General features: G+C 36.3%; 1 protein-coding gene across 1 annotated transcript; it reads left to right on the forward strand.

Moving 5' to 3' along the window:
* Positions 1 to 268: 268 nt before the first annotated feature.
* Positions 269 to 27,086, forward strand: USP53 (ubiquitin specific peptidase 53). Its single transcript, XM_010013219.1, has 16 exons — positions 269 to 412; positions 3,099 to 3,191; positions 6,760 to 6,894; positions 8,898 to 9,011; positions 9,093 to 9,175; positions 9,489 to 9,594; positions 10,382 to 10,528; positions 11,029 to 11,178; positions 11,683 to 11,854; positions 12,894 to 13,043; positions 13,693 to 13,836; positions 14,089 to 14,818; positions 16,284 to 16,325; positions 17,489 to 17,562; positions 25,502 to 25,601; positions 26,102 to 27,086. The coding sequence occupies exons 1-16, from the start codon at positions 269 to 271 to the stop codon at positions 27,084 to 27,086; spliced, it is 3,369 nt and encodes a 1,122-aa protein (XP_010011521.1).

The following is a 27,086-nucleotide window of genomic DNA, read 5'->3' on the forward strand; positions in this document are numbered from 1 at the left end:
TTAAGCTTAACTGGACACGTTTTGGTTTTCTTTAAGTCTGGGAGTTAAAAACTTTATATATCTGTATTTTGACTGAGACACTGATCCTGGTAGATGACTGACAGCTGCTCCTGGAAATGGACTTAAACCCATGACTGGCCACTGTTGCACAGAGTTGAATGGAATGCCATAATTTTAGAGCAATTCCCATAGGACCTTCTTTGCCTTGCACCCATCATATCCTTAATTATTTAAGTGTAAATATTGCAATTATAAAGTCTAAAAAATAATGGCATGGGTGAAATTTTTAAGAAAACCTGGGGGTAACCTTGGAAAAGTTTATCAGCCTGGAAGTATACTGTCCCTGGCACCTACAAAAGGCTTATTAAATGAACCAGGACAAAACAGCTGCTTTCTTAATAGTGCTGTCCAGGTAAGAAAAAACGTGATTTATTAACAGTTTTGCTTTTACAGCAGCTTAGATAGTCATAGTATGGAAAGTGGTCTCTTGGCAATGCTGTTCTTATAATTCATATCACAGTATGTGTATTCTACAGGAAACACAGCATGATTTTCAATAGTGTTAAATTCCATTCTTGGTTAAGCTTCTTAATGATTCCAAGCGAGACAGAATAGCATGTCTTTATGGAATGGACTTTCCTAAGGCAAGGTGGGGAAGGAAATATGGCAATTGTAGAGAAGACTACTCTGTGGAAGTAATCACATTTAGTATTTAATTTCAAGAAATTGACTGAGTATTAAATATTTGATTTTGCAAAATATTACAATGTTGTAATGCTTGCATGCATTAAGAATATCAGAAAAACTTCCCTTTTGTATTTGGAAACTCATGACTCAACTTTAAAACTTGCTGCTGAATTTTTAAACTAACGTTTCTGTCAAACATAACTTTGTTACCTGTCAAAATTTGAGATATTTTTTATGTGGGGCAACCAGTACTACTACTTGTATCGAATAAGACACTATTTTTATTAAAATACTATTTTCTCAAGATTGGAATGAGCCTGTGGTTCTGGGACATACCAGAAGATGCACATACCTACAGATATGTGAAGATATCAGCTGAAAGCTTTGATTCTAATAGGGGAGACTGTATTGGTAGGACAAGGGGTAATAGGTTTAAACTGAAACAGAGGAAGTTCAGGTTAGATCTAAGGAAGAAGTTCTTCACTGTGAGGGTGGTGAGGCACTGGAACAGGTCGCCCAAAGCAGCGGTAAATGCTCCATCCTTGGCAGCATTCAAGGCCAGGCTGGGCAGAGCCTTGGGCAATGTGGTCTAGTGTATGGTGTCCCTGCCCAGGGCAAATGGGTTGTAACTAAATGATCTTAAGGTCCTTTCCAAACCAAACCATTCTGTGATTCTATGAATTAAGAGTAGGAGATAAACTTGATACCAAAGAAATATGACTTAGATTTCATGTGTTTATTTACATACTGTTCTGAGCTGAAATTGAAAAAATGCTGGCTCTTCAGATCTTTCAGGAATAGTATAATAGTACAGTGACAATAGCTGATGAAAAAATGATATTTTACAAGCCTACTTAGGGAATATATGGATTTACTTAATTCTGTGACAGAGCAATGCTAGCCTTTACACACTGCCTGCAAATTGGAACACTAGGCACAACTGAGTTTATATTGTAGTCTTTTTTTAAGTCTGGAAATTAACAGCAGCAGCAAATTTCTGGGCTGTGTAAATACGGGGCAGAACAAAATACTTTTTTGTAGTGCTTTAATTTTGGACCTAATCGTTACCAAATTGCACAGAATTATTTACCAAACTGGCAATGGCTAAATAGGTGCATTAATGTCAACCAAAAAAACCACCACAAACAAACAAAAAACCAAACAAAAAACCAAAACCCGACCCCAAAAAAACCCACAACAACAACAAAAACAAAAAAAAAACCCACTAAAACAAAACCCCTCTGTTTCTTAAAAATGGTATGGATTTAAACATAGGAATGAGAAAGATCTCTATGTGGTGTGTATATAGTATCTGCATACGTTTAAAATATGTGCAGTAGATTTAGTAGAAAGAGCTTGCTGGTTTACATTCAATGGGAACAGCATGACCTATTTTCTCTTGCAGTTTTGCTATTTTCACATAGGGTGCCCTAAAATTAAATTCTAAGTAATTTTTAGTTACAGTTTCAGACAGTCCTACTACTTCACAACCTATTGCTGTTTGTCAAGCAGTGGCTGATGATTGGTGACTGCTGTTTTGCAAGGAGGAATGTGTTCCTTCTAACCTATGTTCAACCTTTAGAACTGAGTTCCAGACACTAATTTTCAAATGCATCCTAATTAATTTTAGGTTTTATATTTATAGATAGGATTGGGGTTTTTCACCTGGATGTGCAACTGTTACTGTGCCTCTTGGAATTCATTTTTGTAGTGGGGGTTGTGTTTGTTTTTTTAAATTGGCAATTTTCTGAACTGCTGCACAGATTGTGTACTTAAGACATTAGCTACTGAAAGTAGTGTGTGTAGCCAAGCTGACATTACCTTTATATAGAGTAGATACACAAATAAAAAGTAGAAACGTACCTGATTAAGCACCAGGATTAGATTGATATGTGGAAAAACAAATGCATTGCAGCAATCGTTCTAGTAAGAGACCATAAGAATGTAATATAGATTTAACCCAAAATAATGCTTGTATTTTACTCAGCAATTCAGTTTCCTTATTTATTTTTTTTTTTATTTGAAAGAAAGCATGAAAGGGGGGAGAGGGAAAAAGAACCATAGGTACCTTCCCTTTTTGTAAAGCTGTAAGAAGACTTAGAATCTCTGTACACAGTTTAGCTTGCTACTTGTTTCCTTAAGAGTGCTTCAGCTCTTCTTCCCCACAAAGTACATGGTTTGACACTGTTTCAAAAAGTTTAAACAGATCTAAATTTTGAATGATAAATGCGATTGCACTTCCGCTATTTACCAAATTAATGGAAAAGGACCATAATTCTTGTAGCAATATTGGTGTTCTAGTTGTACGTTATGTGAAATTAAAAAAAAAAGTAAATTACTGCATGCTGTTGTTTTAAACTTAGAACTTTCAGAGCTCATTACTTATATTCTGTGAAATTTTATTTTTATAGGTTTTGTGGCAGCTTGACATATTTCGACGAAGTTTAAGAGGTTTAACTGGACATGTGTGTCAGGGAGATGCGTGCATATTTTGTGCTTTAAAGGTAAAGAATAATTTTTTGAAGATTTATCTTTCAAAATGAGGGAAAAATAAGTAATTTTTACTAACATATATCCCTATCATGTCTATGTGTTCTTGTAAGTATACTAAATAATTCTTGTGTGAATAAGCAATTTAGATTTAAGGATGCTTGAAACGAATATTGTGTTTAAAGAAGAAATTTTGCAGTACAAAAGTTTGTCTGCTTATACATAGAATTTTGTCAATTAAAAGACAGACTAGGAAATTTCTAGCTAGCCTCTTGGAGATATTTTTATATGCATTTGCTTTTGTTCTTTCCTGTAGTGTTTGAATACAGTTCTTTTACAATAACTATATTACTGTCTGTTAAGGGCTCAAGATTCTTTTTATTCAGTAGTTGATGACCGTGGAGAACTTAATCATTCCATTTCGAAGTAATGAAAGGCAGGTAGTAGCACTGGAAAACTAATGAAAGCTGGTAACTTTGTGTTTAGTGTAGAAAGTAAGTCAGATCTGCATATCTTGACTAGTGCATAAAACCTGCACTTCAAACCATTTTGTAACTCATCTGAAGTCTGTCAGATTCTGTTAGGTTCCTACTGCTTTTATAGCACTGGTATTTGGCTGCCTGCAGTTACTAGGGAAATAGCTGCAAGCATATCTCTGTTTCACTGGGGTAAAAATACCAATGCAAAAAGCACAGGGGTATGTTTTTAGTAGTATGCGCTTTCTACTTTTACTGCAGTCTGACAATAAAGATACTTCTAGGATTCTTATACTGTAAGATGGATCTTTAATTCTGTGGTAGATATAGTTATATACAGAACTGGAATTGTTCATCTGGAGGGAGCTTAAAAGGAAAACATTATTTGAAAATGTAGCCAACTGAGGATGTGGTTTTTGATGATGCTAAATTATAGGTAAGAATAAGCCAAGTATTTTAGAGTTTATTCTTGAGGAGTTTCACAGACTGGAACATGTTACTTGTACATGAAGTCCAGACTATAACTCAGGCATACCTCTGTTTTCCTGTGTCTGTTTTGTAATTATATCTTCAGTTTCCTAGAGTTTTGTGTGTCTAGGGATTCATGTTCATATCTGATACCATAATACGGAGTAAACTTTGTCTTTTCCTTTTGATTCGACCCATATTACATGTGAAGTTCATACGCAGTCTTCTTCCGAGCTGCACTGGAACCACCTTTAAGAAATGAAGAGGGATTGATGCATGGCAGTTGCTGGAATGCGTGTGTTACACTACATAGTCTTAATGACTAATCATATAGCTGAAGTCATAGTAAAAATAATGTAGCCACTTCAGTGTGCTCAGAAACATGAAGAAGGCAGTGCTTGTGGTGTGTTGCAGTTGAATCTGTTAGTAAGGAATTGCTCTGTTCTAAGGGTGCACTTCTGAAGACCAAGTGCTGCTTTTTTTCAAGCTGAACATACCACTTGGCTGTACCTCAATGTCCTCCCTCTTCCTGTATTTTTTTGGGTTCCAGTGCAAAGAAAGTTAAGGTTTGCATCACTTGAAGTCACTTTCCAAAGCAATACACTAGCTTCAGCTGCTTCATAAGGCAGCTGTAATTTAGGACTTGAAATTTTCTTTAGTCTTTCAAGTATCTGTTCTTGAGGGATTGCTTACGACCGTGATGCATCTCTGTGTGTGATTTATCTAAACAGCTTACTGTACCTGAATATTTTGCATTACCTGGACAGTCTTCTTATTTTGCTCTGTTCCCAAGAATACTGTTAGTAGTAGTATTGCTGCCTGTTCTGAAATTGGTTAAAATGGAATTAGTTACTTTTTAATAGTATAGTTGTGATCTCTATAACTCCATGGTCAGTAGCCTAGGTACTGAACTCAAAACATTGTAGTTAACACATTTGGAAGTATCTGTCCTCAGTCATTATGTCCACTGTTGATTTTGCTTTCTTGGCTTTTCAGAGATACTGGTTGAGTGATTCTGTTTGTTCTGTGTTCAGAACCTGGGGCGTTTTGATTTTCATGTAGTATATATGCTGGATGAAGATACATTTTGGTAACTTGCTTGTGACATGGGTTGTTTTCTGGTTTTGGTGTGGGGTTTGGTTTTGGGGTTTTTTTTCTTTGTGGTCTTGGGCTATTTTAACTCTTCTTGTTCCCCAGTAAAGAAGGATATTTTATGTAAATCAACCTCTCCTGTATACTAATAGCATAGCCAATGAATCCTGGTTTACTTCAGTTCAACCCGTTATCTTTTTCTTTCAGAAATTCAGTATGCTCTTTTCTTTTCTGGATAACACTAGGGTGGGACTTGGACAATGCAGGCCACTAAAATGAGCATACATATCTGCCTAAGTGCTTATCTATAGTTTTTTTAAATCTGGACTTCTAAGGCTCTGTTGCATACCAAAAATGACCTACCAGCCAAAGAGAAGTGATAAATGTTTTCAAAGCAGAGTTAACTTGTATTATCTGTTAAAAACTTAATTTTGAATGTTTACACTGAGATACTGAGTGTAATTTTATCAGTAGTACATGCTTTTTGTTATGGAGGGAAGTTTAAATATTTGACAGAGACTTACCCTGGAATGAATCATGGTTAAAACACTACTTTGTGTTAGCACTGAAACTTGGCTTATCTATTGCGTCTTTGTCTTCTGTCCAACAGATTTTTTTTTTAACCAAGGCCTATGTGAAAAATCCATGGCTTTATTTATATTTTACATGGCTTCTCTTGATTTGCTTTGTCTTTATTCAGTCTTCTCTTCTCTTTTTTTTTTTTTTTTCCCCCCTAAACATTGCCTTAGAATTCTTGAGAGTGGAATACACCCTTTAATATCTGCAAATGTTTTCTCACTTGTTTAAGATCTTTTAAACTCCATTTTTTCAAAATCAACCTTCCTTGTTTGCTATATGATAAGATCAGTTGCATACGTAACTCTGCCAAAAAGAGTAATAGCAGCCAACTACCTCTTCTGAGAAATTAATTAAAAATCAAGTGCAATTTATTCTCATGTTCTGGATCTGCAGATACTAATCTTTTCTGTTATATTGTGTGCACTGGTTCAGAAGAGAGCTGAACAAGGATTATGAGCATTCTATCTAATTTATGGGAGGTTTTTTGCATTTCCATAATTGATATAAAGATACAACCCTGTCTGAAGTTGTTAAATTATTTAATAAACGATGGGTGTTAAACTAATCTGAGTGGTATTACATTATGCCCTTAGAAATACACACCATCTGTAAAGATAAGAGATGTATGTATGACCCACTATTCCAGAAACCACCTTAAAAAGCTGTATATTTACAGGCCAGAGCTTGTGTTGCTTCTGGGGGTCAATTACTTGCACTTTTATATACTTCTATGTTGTCTTCCTATTGGATCTAAGTTAAGTTGGGTAGCATAATTTATTATAACGGAATGAGGAACAGAACAAGGAACCTATGTAACTTTAAGATAAAAGTTCTAAAGTTGCATAGGTTAATAAACATTGACAATATTTGCTGGTTAGGCATGCTGTGTACGAACTGGTGTATTTGTGTAGAACCACAACATCTAGTCAGATGGCTGCTTAAGCTAAATAATTGTTTTTCCTCCTAGGCAATATTTTCACAATTTCAACACAGTCGAGAAAAAGCACTCCCATCAGATAATATGCGACATGCCCTGGCAGAAAGTTTTAAGGATGAACAGCGTTTCCAGCTTGGATTCATGGATGATGCAGCAGAATGCTTTGTAAGTATTCTTTGTAATAGTTGAGTAGAATTACATTAGTTTTGTGCATGCCAAGCTGGCTTGTTGTTTTGTAGCTCCAGGCTTACAGGTGGGATACAAGTGACACAATACGACAAACCTCCTTCATACCAGTTTTAGGGGAAATAGGCACATGGAGTAAGTGTCCGGTAATGTGGGACAGAGTAATCTTACATTTGCTCCATACTCCCTAACTCTTTTAGGCAGAGGGATGTGTGAAATATGGTTACTACAGGAGGGCAGTGAGGATGGTGAGCTCTCAATCACTGCTAAAAGTTCGTGGGTGGAGAGAAGGGTTATCTTTGAGGGAGCAGAGGCGTCTGTGGATTTGAATATATAGTCTGTTCTTCCAAGTGTTCTTTCATCAGCTATTGAAATATATTCCATTACAACTAGCCAGCTTGTTACTGAAGTCTTCTGCAGAAGATATTTCCATTTTCTTATCCAAGTATGAACAAATAATTGAAGTTCTTGACTCTTGCATGAAGTGTCTCCCTGAAAAACATGAGCCATTACTGTGGCAATAAAAGATGACTGAAGATAGTGTAGAACACTGGTAAAGAAGCCTTTCTAAGAAGTCCTATGTTAGACTATGAAAATTGTTTGGCATTATAAAAAATGGGATCATTTAAAAAAAAAAAAAAAGGATCTGGACAGGCTGGATCAATGGGCTGTGGCCAATGAGATGAGGTTCAACAAGGTGAAGTGCCGAGTCCTGCATTTGGGCCACAACAACCACGTACAATGCTCCAGGCTTGGGGAGGAGTGGCTGGAAAGCTGCTTGGTGGAAAAGGACCTGGGGGTGCTGGTTCATGGAACCGAACATGAGCAGCTTGTGTCCAGGCAGCTAAGGCAGCCAACAGCATCCTGGCCTGTATCAGAAATAGTGAGACCAGCAGGGTCAGGGCAGTGGTCATCCCCCTGTACTGGGCACTGGTGAGGCTGCACCTCAAATCCTGTGTTCAGTTCTGGGCCCTTCACTACAAGACAAACATTGAGGTGCTGGAACAGGTCCAGAGAAGGGCGAAGGGTCTGGAGCATAAGTCTTATGAGGAATAGCTGAGGGAACTGGTTTAGTCTGGAGAAGAGAAGGCTCCAGGGGGAACCTGATCACTCTGAACAACTACCTTGAAGGGAGATTGTAGTGAGATGGGGGTTGGTATCTTCTGCCAAGTAACAAGGGATAGGACAAGAGGTAATGTCCTCAAAGCTGTGCCAGGAGAGGTTTAGATTGGATATTAGGGAAAATTTCTTCACAGAGAAGGGTGGTCAGGCATTGGAACAGGCTGCTCAGGACCGTGGTGGAATCACCATCCCTGGAAGTGTTCAAAAACTGCGTAGATTAGACCCTCGGTGATATGGTTTAGTGGTGGTCTTGGCAGTCCTGGGGTAATGATTGGACTTGATGACCTCAAAGGTCTTTTCCAACCTAGTTGGTTCCATGATTCTATGGAAAAATATATCACTATTAACCTTCAGACACAGAGATGAGGGACAGAAAACATAGTTGCTGCTTTGAATACTTTCAGCTTTGGACGTTCATGTGAGTATCCACAAATGGATGCCTACCTGCTAGATGAGTTTTCACATACATAGAGAAAAACATAAAAACGTGAAGAACTGAGGCAGAGGCCTAGTCCAAAAAAGGTTTCAGCCATTGCATGCAATGACATTAATATCGTATCTTACTGTAAGAACAGCTTTTTAAATTTTTCTTGATGATGCACTTCCTTCAAAGAAGAATGCATTCTGGAAGGACGATGCATAACTGTTGTCTAATGCTGTTTTGTTAATGTTTGGAAACCTTGAGATGAAGAGAATTCTCATCCACTGGGCTGTGAGTAAGAAGGGAATTAAACACACATTAAACTTACAAGTGGGCTATTTGGAGCCAAGGGGAGTAGTTGGAGTATTAAACTGTAGTGTTGCTCCTATATTCTGACTTCATCAGTTGAGTTTATATTTATGTTATTATTTCTATTTAGGAAAACATCCTTGAGAGGATCCATTTTCACTTGGTGCCAAACAGTGAAACAGATATGTGCACTTCAAAATCCTGTATTTCTCATCAGAAGTTTGCTATGACACTGTATGAACAGGTCAGATCTTTATTTGATTGGTTTAAGAAATAATTTGTTTCCGCTGTCCTGAGTAAATAAAAAGTATTTTTATTTTTGTAGTGTGTATGTCGTAGCTGTGGAGCGTCATCAGACCCATTGCCTTTTACGGAATTTGTGCGTTACATTTCTACCACAGCCCTGTGGTAAGAGCTTTTATTCTTCTGTATCATTCTTCTACATACACCCTTTCAAGAATAAGCAGAGCATGCCAGAGAAACGCTGTAATGGTTAAAAATGAATGTGTGTTCCTTTGTTAAAATGTTCGAGAGATTGTCCAAAAGTAAAATTTGGATTTCAAAACCAAGATTTAGGGAGAACTTGACAAAAAGTATGTACTTCTACTGTTTTACCACTTTATCTTTCCTTTTTAGTCAAAAGATATAGTTGAGAATTGACTGAAATATCTTAACTCTTAAGAAGGGATATCAACAGTTAATTTCCATTTATTTTTTACAGTAATGAAGTAGAAAGAATGATGGAGAGGCATGAACGTCTCAAGCCAGAAATGTTTGCAGAACTGCTGCAGGCAGCAAATACTAGTGACGACTACAGAAATTGTCCTGTAAGTAAACAAAGATGTTGCATTACTTCAGGATACAAGGGACAACTTTCTAAGATGACAAATTGAACTGAAGTATTCCCTTAAAAGCTGGATTACCTGTGGCCACTTCTGCACAGTCCAACTTAAAAAAAAAAAAAGCCCTTAAATTTATAATTTTTTGCTCCAGTTACAGATAAACATGGTATGTAGGTGCAAGTGGCCTGTTTAGATAATTATTAGGTCTGTGTTTTATTCTTCATTTTCTGTTCAGTGTGATCAGTTGGAACAGATTTATTTTCCTGAATGAAGCTGCTTTAGTTCATATTCACTGACAGCGCAACAACATTAATTTCTAACTGGAATAATTTTGTGCTTCTGTTGACAAAAATAGTCTCTTTCAGCTTATTCTATTTAATGTCTCTTTGCATAAATACTGTTAATTTAGGAACCATAGAAGAGTACACAAGAATGGATAGACTTCAGCTTGAATGATTAAATGGATTGGGAAAAAAAGAGAAAATCTGATGGTGACTTAGAAGTTGTTGGATGGAGGTTTCTGTTTTAAGTTGGTGACTGGACATAGAAGTTTAGCTGTAGTCTTCGTCAGAGTATATTTTTTATCATTAATTTTATCCTTAAATTGTTAGAAACAAACACCATAATTTGAGAATTAAAAGCAGTTGCAGAGTTGTATTGTTGCAGAGTTGTATTATTGCACTATTTTGTGTCTAGTAACTCAACTTCAGACTTCCATTTTTTTTTAAACATTTTTGTTTTCCCTCCCATCACATTTTTTCCTTTTTTCTAGAGTAACTGTGGTCAAAAAATAAAAATCCGTCGTGTTCTTATGAATTGTCCTGAGATTGTCACAATCGGTTTAGTCTGGGATTCAGAACACTCTGACCTGACAGAAGAGGTTATGAGGAATCTGGCAACACAACTTTATCTTCCTGGGGTATCTGATCTAAGAATTACTATTTGCTTATTCTAGATTTTTGTTTTACATGTGTATTATATAAATGTAAATATATTAAAAATATATACATATCTATTTTTTTAAAAAGCACAATTTAACTTCAAAATTTATGTCTACTTTCACCATTTTATAATGTGCTGTTTAATGTAGTTTCTGAGAGGAAAAAATCCGCTCAGAAGTGTGGGTATTGTGCCTAGGTACAACGATGAATGTAGATGAATTAAGAGTTGAAAATTTAGCAATATTATGTTCAGTTTGACATTTCTGGAATTATTCCAGAGCATTATTGTTTTACCCTTTGAACTATGCAAAAATAAATATTAAAATAGATCTAATAAGTGCAAAAATCAGTATTTACTAATGAAAAATTGTATAATGCAACACTATATTTGATACCAGTTGTCATGCTGAAATGCCAGTAGTAGGTTTGGAAACTGACGCTGTTTTACGCATTTTAAAAATATAACCATTTTTTACAGCTGTTTTACAGAGTTACAGATGAAAATGCCAAAAATAGTGAACTTTTTCTTGTGGGAATGATTTGCTACACAAGCCGACATTACTGTGCCTTTGCCTTTCACACCAAGAGTTGCAAATGGGTGTTGTTTGATGATGCAAATGTAAAAGAGGTAAATATTTGTTTTACTGCTACCCAATTTTGTGATCTTTACTTTTCTATAATGCATCCTTCTGATACCAAACTTGAAACAAGACAAATACTTTTAATAAAATTAACTTTTAGTTTTGTAAATGAGTTTCATGAATTTTAGAATTTACTTCAGTGTTTTCCAGTTCTGCGTTCCAAATACCAAATATTTCAGAATATAGATGAATATATCTACCGTTAATTGTATTTGTGCTTCTTTTAATGAAAAAGAAACCCTTATTACTGGCAGCAGTATTCATAGTGTTGATGTTGTGATTGTTAGCCCATGGAATACAGGTTCTAGCTTTTTGCCGCAATTCACATAAACTCTTGTGCCAAATGTTGCATCTTAATGTACCTTTGGAATTAGGCATTGGAATTGCTAATGAATTATTCTTTCCATAGTTGGTCTCAATGATGTGGATAAAGTTTTGGGGGGTGTCTTGTTTTTTGGTTTGCTTTTTTTTTGGGTTTTTTTTTTTTTTAGATTGGAACAAAATGGAAAGATGTGGTCTCCCGGTGCATTCGGTGTCACTTTCAGCCACTGTTGCTGTTTTATGCTAACCCAGATGGCACAGCTGTATCTCCAGAAGATGCTCCAAAGCAGATTATTCACTGGTCTCAGTGTAAAGCAGCAGCAGGAAATGGGGAAGACTTGGGTAATTAAGATTTTTATTTTCAATTTTTTTTTCTCATTAGAAGTATTAACTATACTTCTGAAATGTGGAATATAAAGGAGAAGGTAATGGATTAGCTGCTTTGTTCTTAAATACTTCAATCGCTAATTGTCTGAAGAGTCTCAAAAGAAAAGAGTTTAGTGTATATATTCAATATTAGAACTGTTTGGTTTGTGTCTGGTAAGGGAATATAAATTGAGATTCATGGATAATGGGGAATAAAGAGTTTCTGTTGTAGATTGTTCATAGCTACTTTACATAATGAATTACATAATTTCAGTAATTTCAGAAGAAAAACGTGTATTTGTGTATGCAGATGTTATGTGTCTATTGATACATTTAAAATACCTTTAAAAATGCTATAAAATGATAAATGCTATAAAAAGTAAAGCTTTGTACACATATGGAGATATATTTGGAGCATGTGTGTCTGTGTGTATATATATATACACATGCACAGAGCACAAGTCAACATTGGGAAAAATCAGGAGAAACTGCAGGAAACTTCTCTCCAAGATTCATATAGCATAGGCCTCTATATAAGAAACCATTCTGTTGGTTCTGTAGTTTGTACTGCTGCCTTGGTGGGTTTTGGGGAATTTTTTTATTTTATTTTTTTTTTCCTTTTTGTGAGGTTTGGACTCTCTGCATGTGGCGGTGGGGTTTTTTGGGAGGAAGGGTTTGTGTTTAGTTTTTTAATATTAAACATAACATAAAAGGCCAGTTGAATTTGACATTCCTCTTTACACAATGAGTAGCAATCGGACATAGACTGCTTCAGGGAAGAAAGAATTGAGGACCATATTTCACTATAGTCTACCACTATAAATATGGCAGCATATAAAAATACTGCAGAACCTTATTGCCTACCATATTGAAATGGGATGTGGTTTTCTGGTGGGGGTTTTCATTTGTTTTCTCTAATCCACAATTAAAAAGTTCTATTATTTTTTAATTTAGATACTGGTAACTTTGAATTAGAAACTCTTAATTCCTAAAAAGAGATTATGTTATTTGATAGGACTTGAAAAACATTCCACCCTTAAATCAGACCAAATGAAAGAGAATGGAATCGGAGATCCCTCTAATCAAAGGACTAATAAAAAACTTCAGCCAGATAATTCAGCAATCAGTAGAAGCCATATTCAAGCTAGTGGTGGTAGAGGTCCAGGTATGTATTACCTACTCCCATCCTTGAAAAACCCAAATTGTGTTCTATTATGAAATACTTCAGTTGATAGCATTTCAGGCATGTGCTAGCCTCTGGACTAGAACTGTTTCTAAAGAAAGAATTCTGTCATTGACTTGAATGAATCGTGGAATTAGCAACTAGTGTTTAAGTTGTATCTGCCAGGGAGTGTTAACTTTTGTTGAGAACTGTAAATGCAAAATTTTTTATTTCTTTTCATAAACAGTGGCTCCACTGTATTAATAAAAGTAAACCTTCATGTTTAGACAAGATTAAACTGATATTATTTTTTTTTAGTATAATTTCAGTATAAGTAATAAAATTTGGTGTAAATAGCATATGCTTTGAGTGGTATATGCTTTGAGAATTCAGTTTTAGTAATTAAGAGGTGTTTAAGACATGCTTGACACAATGCTGCTTTGGTTCCTTTCATTAGCTCCACTGGGTAGAGTCCTTGGAGATACCTACATGTTTATACTATACATCTCATTTTCTTAATTTGTGTTACATAATTAATTAGCCTTTTTAAGTAGTAGTAATATTAAAAACAAATGGTAGATAAATGTATTGGCATGTTTTGATGATGAATGACTTTTGAGTAATAATCTTTGACAAAAAGTATTTTTTGCAGCTAAGTTAGGTTACAGCGATCAAAAGGACAGGCTAAAGGACATATCCAGAGAGTGTGCTCAAAAAGCTGCTGATATGAAAAACTTCTCATCTTTACGGAAAGATGCAGATAGAGGACCAAGAAAAGAGTCTGGGAGACAAAGAGGTACATTCTAAATATGACCAGAGAATCAATGGGTTAAATATCTTTAAGAATCAATACTATCTATGCAGATTTAAAAATAACCTCCTTAAAGAGAACACACCTGTAAGATTAGAATTTCCCAATCTTTGGTATTCTAAAACAAATGTACTGAATTTTTTGGGATAGTGTAATAAACATAAGTACTGTAACAACATCAGTTAAAAATTAATGAGAACTTTAATGGAGCTTTTTTTTTTTTTCCCTTCTTATAAGATTTGACGGGGGAAGATCATGCCGGTGTTAAGTCGGGGTCTCCTCCAGTTGGAAATGGACTTAGACACTGTGCTGATCAGCGCATATACAGCAGCCAGGGAAGAGGCGTCTACAAGCATGAAAATGCACCTCACCAAGCAAAGCTTTCTGCACAGGTGATTGGATCAAATAAAACAGAAGCTTGTCCTGCTGGGGAGAAATCGGTGATAAGGACCCGGACTGATGGTGTCACTGGCTACGATACAGACACCAGTCAAGACTCTAGGGACAAAGGAAGTATCAGCAGCAGAAGCAGAAGTAAAGGTTGGAAACCTATGCGGGAGACGTTAAATGTAGACAGCATTTTCAGTGAGTCTGAGAAAAAACAGCATAGCCCAAAGCACAAGGCAAATCTGAACAGTAAATCTAAGCACGAAAAAGAGCGAAGCTTTAGCTATTGGCCAAAGGAGAACCAAATCCAGAAAGGTTTAATGACTATATATGAAGATGAAACAAAACAGGATACAGGAAGTCGAAGTTCACTGGATTCAGAGGGAAAAGGGAATGCTGAAAAAAGCAAAGGATTTACAGAGAGAAAAATCCATGGTGATAACTGGCAAAATCAGAAGACAGAATCTGGATATGAAAGCAGTGATCATATCAGCAATGGATCTGCAAATCCAGACTCGCCTGTTATTGAAGGAATCAATCCGGCAGATGTCAAGAATGTTAAAGAAAGTGCTTCCTACAGGTAATGCTAATGCTCTCAGAATATATATAGATTGTGTATTTACAGGTGAAGTAAGTTGTTCTAATGTTTGTGGTGTTTCAAAAAAAAAAAATCAAGGTAACATGCTTTGGAAGTTTGTATGCTTGAGGTCAGGTATGTAGAAAGCTAGCAATATATCTAGAAATAAGGGTGTGGACAACTAAGTGGTAAGTTTACCTTTGCTCTGAGGCTGCAACACTAGATCCCTTTGGAAGGCACTGAGCCTCACTGTTAACAGTGCTGAGCCAGAACTCCTAACCTGATGAGGGGCAGGGTGTGTTAATTTGGAATAATTGCTATACTTCTTTAGTTGCAAGGTTTTAGACGGTGGCCATCTGTAATGGAATACAAGTGTCTACATAAATGGTATCTTTAACAGTTGTACAGACAGGCCCCTGACAAGGAGAGGGGAATGGCAGTAGGGGAATCTGGTACACAGTTACTAGTCATTGTTCTGAAATTCAGTTTTCTAGAACACCTCGGGTACATATATTCATCACTTGATAATTTATTCACCTGTTTTAAAGAAATCTTTGCAGAAAAGTGTAAAATTACTAAAACTGAACAAAAAGTTAACAGGCAAATTCTATTAATCTGCTAAGAACTGATGTATGCTAGTGACAAGTACGTTGCCCAGAGACATTGTGGAGTGTCTGTCTGTGGATGTACTCATAACCCAACAGGACATGGTCCTGGGCAGCCTGCTGTAGTTGACCCTGCTTGAGTAAGGAGGGTTGAACTAGACAATCTGCGGAAGTCCCTTCTAACTTAAATAATTATGTGGTGCTGTAAAATATGAAGTTATCAACCTTCCACTTGCAGTTTCCTGCACTGGGTTTCATAAACTACATGTGAAACTTAATTCCTACTAGCAGTTATATATTCTTCTGTGGAATCTTATTTATATCCATAAAATGGAAAAGCACAGTTGTGAGACCAGACCTAGTCACACGATTGTTTGATTTGAGCGAATTTTTTTGACTTATTTTTTCATTAGAAGTTATTTCAATAACTTTTAATGTGGTTAAAGAGAACCGCATATACCTGGAAATGAAAAGGCTCTGCCTTCTCTAAGCAGAGATGCAAAATTTTAAACCAGAACAAAACAACCTTCTTTATCAAAATACAAATGACTTCTTGGAATTTCCAGAAAGATTTTATATGAGTGGTAATTAGAGTGGACTGGCAATACCCAGTAGCTCCCTTCTAACCTTTCATACTGTGTCTTATAAAACCAGAAAATACAAGGGAATTTCTTGAAAGTTCTTTTGGAAGGTGGAAAAAATTTTCAAGTGTTTTGTTTTCTGATAGGTTCTTTCCTAATTCTTCCTTTTTCACGATTTATCTTGTTTTTCTGTCTTTTCATTAACAATAGTTTCTTTTGGTTTGTTTATCTTAATTGAAAAATTGACACTGTATTTTCTTCCTTGCCTTACTCTTGGAGAAGGAAGGAATTGGCAGGGTGTTTGTCAGCTCCCTATCTGGATTGGTAAGGCATGCTTTTTGCTTAACTAAACCAAGATACACTAAATCTGCTGATTTAACTGCCCCCCCCTTCCCTTCTTGGATTTGCTGCTGTAATCTTCTAGTTCTCTTCCACTTTGAGAAAAAGTTTTAAAATTAAAATCTCCATGAATGAAAGACCCAAGTGGCAACTGCAAGAATGATATTTGTTCTCACAACAAAGTATTAATGAATTGCAGAATGTCAAACTAGGGAAATGGGCAAGATAGAATGCTAGCTAACAGGTTACACATACTTGGGATATTGATACTGATGAGATGTTGGCATTTTTTAGGAAACATGAGCTTGTCATAGTCAGATGCTGCTATATGTTTAACTTTGAAATATTCAGGTTATAAAACTACTAAAGCTGACAGATGTATTTGTTTCAGATGTACATGATACTGATGATAGATTTGAAACCATATAGTACCCATGGGTAGTATTCTTTCACCACACTAAAAGTGACAATATTAGGTAAAACCTACAAATAAATTTGAAATTGACCAGTGGTATCTGTTGTGTTTGAAAATCACTAGAGAAAACAGCTATTCAAATAGTCACACTCTCTTGGTGATCTCTAATAAGCACTTTATGACATTTTTATGAAATTCTTGAGTTTACAATGAGAAAAAGTGCAGTTGATGGTTCTTTCTCACAGGTGACACATCATTTTTCTGTTGTGAACAACTCTGGGAACCAGCTCTCTTTATTAAGCCAGCTGATGTAATACTTGCATCAAGAAAATTTTCTTTTGAGGTCCTGTATATCAGGCATCCTGCTGTTGTACTCTAGAGTAAGGCTGGGATGAATGGGTGTCCAGTCTCCAGAATGAACTGGGAATACCAGCTTCACACTCTGTATTTTTTTTGTCTGTCCTTATTAACGTATTCAGGTCATGCTAAGTTTCTCTGTATCGGCACAGCCTGTTAACATGTCGCAGTGGTGTTGAAGTATTAAGGGGCCACCCCTACTGTTCTGTGTATCTTTTGTGAAGTGTGTAAGTAAAAAAAAATGTGACAATGATGGTAACAAGAGTCAGTATAACATGGGCAAAGTTTTTATGCATTTATGCACTCAAGGCAGTAAAGTTTGTAATCATACATCATTAATTTAAGCCTTCAAATTGAATGTATGCTTCTTTTACAGTGAACAGAACTTGCCAACCAAAAAACCTGACAATGTGTTACATTCGGTAACCCAGCAGAGAAGAAACTTTTATGGTAAGGACTTTTAACTTATATAAGAAATAAGAAGTTTTCTAAAAACAACTTAGATCTAACAAAATTTTAATACTAGCTTACTAATCTCACACAAGAGGTGGGCAGATTCCTGATCTGCCTTTTGTAGTTCGTAATTTTTCTGCATAAGCTAATGTCGGATTTTGGTTTTATTCATGTTTTTAGCCTCTTCAGTGAGTTAAGAGTGATGAATAAAGATGGAAAGTGTTCATATCCCATCTTGGGCCATTTTGATGGAAATGTGATAGAGGAGCAATTCAATAACTATCACTTTTTTCAGGGGTATTTAAAGCATTCTGTTCCACAGAACACCTTAATTTATTCAGTTTCTTGGCTTTCTTGCAGAGTAAATGTACAGTGTAAATGGATTCCTAGCTATCTGCCATGATATATGGGTTCCCAAATAAAGGAGTTGGTTTTTTTCAGTGCCCGACCATCATGTAAAGAGAATTGTTAGTGCTATGATGATAGCAGCAGTAGCAGTTCCCTACATAGGTGCTAGGTCATCAGTATGCATGGTAAGAGTTTACCTGTTCTTAGCATCTCCTTTCGGACAGCAGCATTCAGATGTGTGCTGGATCATGTAAAAGCATGACATGCCCCTAAAACAGTTGTTACATATGACCTCTAGCACCAAAGTGACAGGCTGAGTGGTTTGGGTTTTTTTTGGTAGCACTTGGATCTGTTTTAAATACAGTATTTTTTGTGGAAAAGATAAGTATAATTTTGGGAGGCCATAGCTTCTTTATATAAATTGTTAGATAATCAGAATACAGTGATTCTTCTTGCCACAGTGGTCCTCTTTTGGTGTGTTTTGTTACAAAGCATTTTCTCTCTAGATTGGTAGAACAGTTTGTCCTTCCTTGTGTGTGTCCTTTACCACTGCCTGCTCAGGAAGTGGCTGGTGCGTAACTGCTTCTGGCTGGTATAGGTGCTCTGTACGAAAAATAAGAACACTTGTTCATCAGTATTAGTGATGTTACTGAGGTCTGTAGTGACCTGACAAGGGGCAACAGTTTTAAGCTGCAAGAGAGTAGATTTAGAATAGACATAGGGAAGCAATCTTTTATGGTGAGGGTGGTGAGGCATAAGGACAGGTCCAGAGAAGTTGCAGATGATCTGTCATTGGAAGTGTCAAGGTCAGGCTGGATGGAGATTTGAGCAAACCAGTGTAGTGGAAGGTGTCCCTGTCTAAAGTAGTGGGGTTGGACTTGGATGATTCTTAAAGATCCCTTCCAGCCCAAACCCTTCTATCATTTGACGACTGTGAGATTTTTGGTTGACTCTATGCTGGTGTAAAACATGCGGTATAATTAATTTTCATTGGCCTTAATTGGTGCTTTTTTTTTAATCCAATTGAAATTATTAAATGTAAATCTCATTTGCATTGCTTAGATTCTGCTTTCAGAACATATGTCTCAGTTTAATGTTTTGGCATTTGGTGTTTTATTTTTGGGGTTTTTTGGGGTTTTTTGGGTTTTTTTTTTTGGTTTTTTGGTTTGTTTGGTTTTTTTTTAGTTTTTTGGGTTTTTTTAGCAAGCATGTTCCTTTACTGCCCCCAAAACCAAAACAGACAAAAAAGAACAACAATAGTAATTTTGTTCCCTCCCCATGTTTTTCCCAAAAGCATTTCCGTGAACTTTCTTGTTGAATTCTAAGGAAGATTTTTATTATTTTTTTTAATGTCTGGGTGGACTGTGGTACCATTTGTTTTTCTTCAAGATACGAAGCAGAATCAGGAAGAAACACTTGTAATAAGGAAATCTACTTCCTTTTACATAGTAATATGTCTGTTGGGTTTTTATAAAGTTGATAAATGCCTTGGCATATAAATACTATAGGTCAGCATGGGGCCAGCCAAAATCATTATCGACTGTTGCTGGAACAATGGAATGGGGTTTGTACAAAGAAGTGCAATAAATATTGGGCCACTTCCCCAGGAAATGTTTGATTTTTGTAGATACCATACTTATTTGAAAAGAATGTATAATATATAATCTTTTAAGACTTAAATTGGAGGGGGGCATGTCGTACCACTCATCTCTTCTGGCATTATTGCATTTATTTTTTGGTTGTAGAAAGAGAACTAATTTTGTCTTGTTTTTTTGACAACAATGACAAAAAAAAAAACCCACAACAAAATTCATATTGCAAAGATCTAGTTTTGAATGACATTGATTCTGCTTTAGTTCTCTACTATACTTATAATACCAGTGGGGAAAACCCCACACTTGGATAGCAAAAAGAAGGGAAAAAAAAGAAAGTGCGTAAAGGACTCCATTGGAATGAAAAATAGTTTCAGACAATGTGTGAGCTTAGTAATCTGCGGAGACAACCGTTTACTTTACTTTAGTATACTTAAAGCTTTCAACATGCATTGTCCATTTTCTTTAAAGAAAAAGTGTAGCGATTCTAGGTGATCCTTAGACTTACCATAAAACATTGGGGATAAGATCCCATCTATTCAGTTAGTATAATTCAGTAATTAACTTTTGAATAGTTTTGTAACAAAAATGTATGTCTTTAAATCAAATGTCAAGTTCTCACATGTGAACATACTTTGGAATGAAGTGATTAATGGACTGAAAAGTACCTGAAGAAGTTGAAAAAATTTCACACGTGTGTGAGGTTACAGGTCTATTTAGACTCCGGTTTTTTGGTTGTCTGAATGTCAGGACTCCTTTAGCAAGGACAATAGTAGTCATTTACAGGTATCAGTTGTATTACCTTATGTTATATATATCTCTGAATATTATGAACAAAACATGAATTGGTAGGTAAATACCAAATGGACTCCCCAAAAAGAAGAAATGCCTAGTCCTTTCTAAGGGAGAAACAGAATGTAAGAAATCTCTGTTAGCCTCTCAGGGCAACTTGAAAAAATACCTCTGAGTGGGTTTTTTGTGTGGAAAAGTTTTTTACAGAAATAATGTTGTAATCCATATTATGCCTACCATTTCTATAATGATGCTTTATCATTTCATTGCTTTTAACTGGAGCTGAATAGGGCAGTTCAGCAGTTGAGAAATAAAACTTATTGTTAGAGCATTATAGAGATAGTAACATCAGATCACACAGTGGTTATGCAGATCAAATGGCTGCTTCTTTCTCTAGTAGTAAACAGTAAACTGTAGTACTGAAACAAATGTCCTGCAAGGCCAATCCCTAATTTGTGATCAGATTTTCACACGGAAACTTGAATATTCAGTAAGCAGATATAATAGCTTCAATTTATATTAATGAGGTGGTGGTTTTGAAGTTTGAACTTGATGAAACTGTTGGTTATTTTTTTCTTTGTTTACAAAGAACATGTGGCATAAACAATGAGAGGGGAAAACTTCGGACCTCGCATTCTTCGAGTTGAAGAAAGATGACTATAATTCTTGGCACTTGGAAAGGGCTGTAGAACTTTTAAATGGATTTTCAGAGCAGTCTCTGTGGTAGCTACTGAGAATCATTTTCAGTCATGAAGTGATTTTAGTGGCTTTCATGACAACCCTCCCCTATTCCTAAGGCAAAGAGGCCTTAATGAAATTGCCACTCAATAAAAGGCATTGCTTTTGGGAAGGTTAAGGGGGGAAGAGGGGGAATTAAAACCTAGAAGCCCTGTTTTCTAGGTTGAAACCCCCTCCATTAAAGCTCATAGCACTTCATTCTTGAGCTAACTTGTCAGTACAATAAGCACTGTGATTAAAATTGGCCATGTGCTTGTTGGCCTCCTATTTAAGATGCAGTGTTAAAAGCTGCCTGTTCAGTGATCTCAAAAGAAGATATACTTGGAATCAATGCCTTAAATTAAAACTGCTTTCCCTTGAAAATAAATGCAAAATTGTGTTTGTAATATTACAAACCCAGACTTTTTCCCATTAATAATTATTCAGTTGAATAGCATGAGACAACTCCAACTGAAATCTAGAAACATTCTGAAGCTCTGGTGAATAGGAAGAATCCAAATTGCCTTTGTTTATTTGTCACTTCAGAAAACCCCACAAACAAGCCAAAATTCTGAAAAAGAAAACTCATCTTCTTAGGAGAACAATACATTTATAGTAATGATTTAAAATAATGCAAATATACCTAAGAAAATCTAGTTATTATCTTTATAGTGTAGTCAATGTATACGATCTGTTTGAAGAACTGGGTAGAGAATTAAAGCATAAAGCTACTTAATTTACTTAACATGAAACGGAAAGAAATAAATGCTTTTTGGAGTGTCTTTAAATGATTAAAGATTTTGGTAAAAAATTAAAGTAAGATAACCACCAAAAAAAAACCACCCTGCAGTGCAAGTTTCAAGATTTCCAAATGTAATTAAGCAGCCCATGAAGATTGAAATGTAAAGGACTCTCACATTTCTAATTCACTTCATTAATGTGAGAAGTTTGCAATTTAAAATAGATGATGCAAAGGTTCAGGACTGTGTTTTAAAACGAAGAGATGATGAACTTCTTGAGACAGGCAGATCAGAGTGAAGGGAGGGTGTTCCTTGTCAACTGTTGCTTCACTTCAGAAGTTATTTAAATGCTCACACACATGCAGATATGCACCACCCCACCCTGCAAAAAAACCCAAAAACCAACAAAACCAAAACAAAAACCAAAAACAAAAAAACAAGCAAAACTCTATTTAAATTTTCTCTAGATGTTTAAAGTCATGGGAAAAAAAAGCAGTAATGAATATATAAGAAACATTTTGCAACTGAATGTTGCTCCAAAAGAAGAGTTTCTTAAACGGAAGGTGGGTTTTGGTCTGGTTTCTTTTTGTTTGTTTTGTTTAGTTTGGTTGTCGTCCCCCCCAGATGGTCACTGTTTTCTTGGGGTTTTTTTCATTTTTGGTTTGTTGTGGGTTGTTGGGGTTTTTTTGTTGTTGTTGTTTGTTTTTGGGTTTTTTTAGGATTTTTCTGTCTTTGGGTTTGAGGTGGTTTTTTTGTTTGTTTCTTATTTTGGGTTTGGGGTTTTTTGTTTTTGTTTTTTGGGGGGGGTATTTTTAAATAATATTCTATTTTGGACAAGTTATAATATGTTTATCTTCTTGACTGGGATTATGTTTCCACATTTCCAAAGCTTCCCGTAAGTTTGTCATGTCAACTGAATACAGAAAAATGTCTTGGTTCGGAGAGAGGAATTTGCCACAGTACTTCTTACCAAAAGTACTGCACCTTGTCTTTTTTCACTGGAAACTTAGTAAAAAAAAAATTACAAGGTAATCAAAAGGACAGGAAACATGCAGCTAAAACACAATAGAAGGGAACTGCCTTAATATTGGGGTGGGGGTGGTTCTGTTTTTTTGGTTCCCCATAACACAGAACTTTGCAGATATTTGGAAATGTCTGTGTGTAAATGAAGATACTAAAGGAGAACTTGTCTGTCCTACCTCTTGGCTACAGAATGGCTGTTACTCTTTTGAAAATCTAGATTGACTATTCAGATGTGAAAATAGATGTCCATGAATCTTCAGAGCAGATTGGTTTGTATGTCAGGAAACGGTTATGCTTTATTTATTGGTAAGCTTCTTGTGACCCATTGATAAGGATGTCAGTCACCAGCCGAGCGCAGTGCTCGTGTGTCCCATATTTAGGTTTGCAAAGAACCTAGAGCCAAAATTCCCAATCGAGTCTGCGTCTGGTTTTAACCATGCATGGATATCCTGTCAGCAGAAGAGAAAATAACACATCTATTTTTAAGTTAGCTGGAATTCTGAAGGCACAAACCACCTGGTACCCGCTGAGCAGCTTTGGCTGGATGTGTGCTGTGGTCACACCACACACAGCTTATTAACCTTTACTGCCGCCTCGTGACCAGCTTGTGCTCCTGCCTGTCGGCAGCTCCTCCTTAGGAGCGTGGCTTGAGTAAAAATAAAGTTAGTATCTGTTCTCTTTGTATCAGGCAGTTTGAGGCATTAAGGCGCAGTTGTATGGGTGATGTGTTTGTGATTTCTCTGTAGATGCGCTGTCCTATAAAAGTCAATATATTCAGAATCTGAAGGTTAAAAACACTAGCTTTGGACACTGTTAATGTAGCAAATTATTTAACTAATTCATTCCTAGGACTGTGTCCTAATGTTAGGACAGAAATTAAACACTGAATTGGAAATAATCCCAGGAAATAATGTGTCAGAGCCTGTGCCATTTCTTTTTTTTTTTTTCCTCCTCAGTAAAGCGATTTACACACCATTAAAATCTGTAGCCGAATGAAACATTTTCTGTTTGAAATATTACCTCGATGTTAGTTAGCTCCAATGCCACGGGCCACTGGAGCAGTTTCAGACTTTTTCAGGTGAATTGCTTGTCCCTTGCCAGATTCACACAGGCTCATTCACTAACAATATTGTCCCGTAAGTATTCTTTCTGAGGTTATGGTGTTGTTTATCATGCTGGAATAGCAAGATCTATTTTTTTTACTTTTTCATTTCTTCCCCCTCCCCCCCCCCATTTCAAGGCTTGAAGGAAAACCAAGTGGGGGCTTTGTCTCTTGTGCGATGTCCTGTGTTAGGCTCTACAGCCTGTGTTTGTCAAAGCTTTAGTGTCTTTGGTCTTTCATCAATTAAAGATAGGGCAGATACTGACCCTGAAAGCAAGTATCACCCAGCAGCATCACCCAAAGTTATTAGTTTAATTATTTTCTGTTGTTGGGGTTTTGACTTGTATGTTTACGAGTCAAAAGTTCCAAGACTATTTAAACTTTGGGAAATAAGTGAATTAAAATACTTGGATCTTGGTAAGATTACATACTCTAAGAATAGGTACAAAATTTAGGTTTTGTTGATGAAAGTGTGGAACAGCCTATTACCTAAGTTAGAAGTTGTCTATGTTAGAAGTTGTCTAAATACTGAATACAAGATTATTCTACTAGAAATTGGGCAGTTCATGCTGCCTTTATTTCCTGGGTTTTTGAAATAGGCTTAGTAGTTATCTGAATCTAGTCTATACATCCATAAAATAAGACTTTGAATAGCTTCAGAGCAGGTGACTCATTATAAAGGGCCAGTCATTGCATTAGGAAGACTTGTAATATCTCTCTAAACAAATAGACCATTGCTTGTCACTTGCCAAGAGAGTGTTTTATTCTATGTGTTGTTGACATGGCTACTTCAATGCTTCCTTTATTTACTATTAACTAGAAGCTGCATTGTTCAGAAATTATGTGTTTTTAAAGAATGATTCTTTGCCTGTGAATAAAAGGAGCTTCTAGAGTGTGAGTGTAATAATGCTGGCCCAGGCACACTCATACTGTGCGTTTAGGGCACATGACTGAGAGTGCTGCCTGTCTGCTCAGCATCTCTATGAACTTCACAATTTGCTGTAGGTTTGGTTTTAGTTGGTTTGGTTTTAGTTGGTTTCAAAGAATGCACTTATTGAATAAACAAACAAACCAGAAAACAACAAAATCACACAAAAACCCAACTGACAAACAATTACAAAAAAAGAAAAGCACCCCCTAATTCCTGCAGTATTCATTCCATTTAATTATTATTACATGATGTGAAATTTCAGAAATAATAAATAGTTTTTATTTTGTAATTTAAATTACTTTGGATGTTTGAATAAACATGCTATTATAAAAAGCTGCTTTTCAAAACCTGCTTTTAATTATATGAAATGTTAAGATGATCTTGGAATCATGAATATAGGACTTCTACATTGTGGTAATTGCCTATATTCTGATAACATTAAAAAAAAAAGCCAAAAAACCCCCACCAAACAACAACAAATTTCCTCATTTCTTTGAGATTATTTTGGATTACTATAAGATTTGACCATCTGTGACAGATTGTCTTCAAAATGGTTATTTTGATCAATGTCAACTCTTGAAAGGAATTAATTGTCCAGTTGTGTTTTGCTTTTGTAACCTCTGAGGAATTACAAAGAAGGAACTGGACTGTATTTCTGCTGATTGTGAAAGAATTTTTTTTCTACCCCCAGACTTGAGGAAAGACCAGGTCAATTCAGAAGTTAACTACAGACCTCATGTTAATTTCCCGACAGAATTACATCTGCAGGTGCCCAGTCCTCCAGTAAAGAGGTAACTAATACTGGCATTAATTTACTGTGTAATAGTTTAAGAATTGTTATGTGATAGTAATCAATATTAAGCATTCAAATGTTAAGATATTGACTATTTTTGAGACAGTGCCGTATCTATTTTACATAATTGATAAGGCTAAATGCTCTCTGTCAGTGGAATCAAATAGCTTACACTGTTTTAAACCATCTTAGCAGAGTAAAGGGGTTTAATAGTTTTATGTTTTTACTTTAATGTACTGCAACAGACAGTGATTAACATATTTGCGGTTAGAGCAGTAACCTCATGAAATCTTGAAAAGGTTGCCTGGAAGGGGAGAAAGAGGTGACCTCTGTTTGGAACCTGCTGCTATATACCAGTTGTTTCTAATTTGAACTGTAAGTGCTCAATACCTCCTAAAAATGAAGAATCTAAATACAAATTTAGCACCCAAAACTATTATTAGAGCTCTTTCATATGTTTTTATGGATACTTATATCTTGTGTGGTTTTGTATTTTAGAGCTGAAATGCCTGAGACCAATAGGAAACTTTTCCCATCGTCAGCTCTACAGCCAATTCTTAAAGACATTGTTAAGTCAGAAAGTAGAAACAAGGCAAGTGAACAGAATTCTTCAGAGTGGCTTAATCCAGACAAGTTAGAGAAGATGAACATGCCATTGTATTGTGCAGATGGCGTATCCCACCCCTATACGGAAAACGTCTGTGGAAGGAAGCTGATGGGCAACGACTTTCACTCCTCTTCCCAGCCGCAGCCTCATCACGTAAGAATGTTTGGTCCCAAGGTGGGGTTGTCACCTTGTGTGCCACAGAACCTGTCAGAAAGGCCCACTGTGCTTCCCCCACCCACTGAGCATGCCAGGCACCCACTCCGAAGGGTGGATGCTATTTGGGTGCCTGAAGCAGTGTACCAGAATCTTCCTCCACCTTTACCGCCAAAGAAGTATGCTCTGAATACTTTTCCAGGATCAGAAAATAACTTGGCAGCTGATACAAAATCAACAGAGGTGTTGCAAAACAATCCATTGAGGCAAACAGGTACACCTTTAAAATCTGGATCAGAAGCAAGCACACTTACAAACGAACAAAGGCTTAAAGAGCCATTTCAAGGGAATGAAACGTTTGTTCATAAACCGGATTCTCCACCTCGCTTATCAGTTAATGATTTTTGGACTGTGTCTGAAAACTTTTTAAAGAAAGGCTCTCGTCACACGGGACCAAGTGCTGGCTACGTGGATGGAAATGATAGTGTATCCCTAACAACTTACTTTTCAGTAGATAGTTGTATGACTGACACATACAGAATGAAATATCATCAGAGACCCAAGATCTATTTTGCAGACAGTGGAAGCTTTCACAAAGAAAAGCATCCTCCATCAACAGGAGTAGAACTGAATGCTACGTTCCATGCTGCTCTTGAGCCCAGGCATTCCACATCCGAGCAACGGTACAAGGCAAATGTAGAAGGCATACACTGCAGTAGATAG

This window comes from Nestor notabilis, unplaced genomic scaffold (assembly GCF_000696875.1).
Source record: "Nestor notabilis isolate BGI_N333 unplaced genomic scaffold, ASM69687v1 scaffold1714, whole genome shotgun sequence".
Lineage (NCBI taxonomy): Eukaryota > Metazoa > Chordata > Aves > Psittaciformes > Psittacidae > Nestor > Nestor notabilis.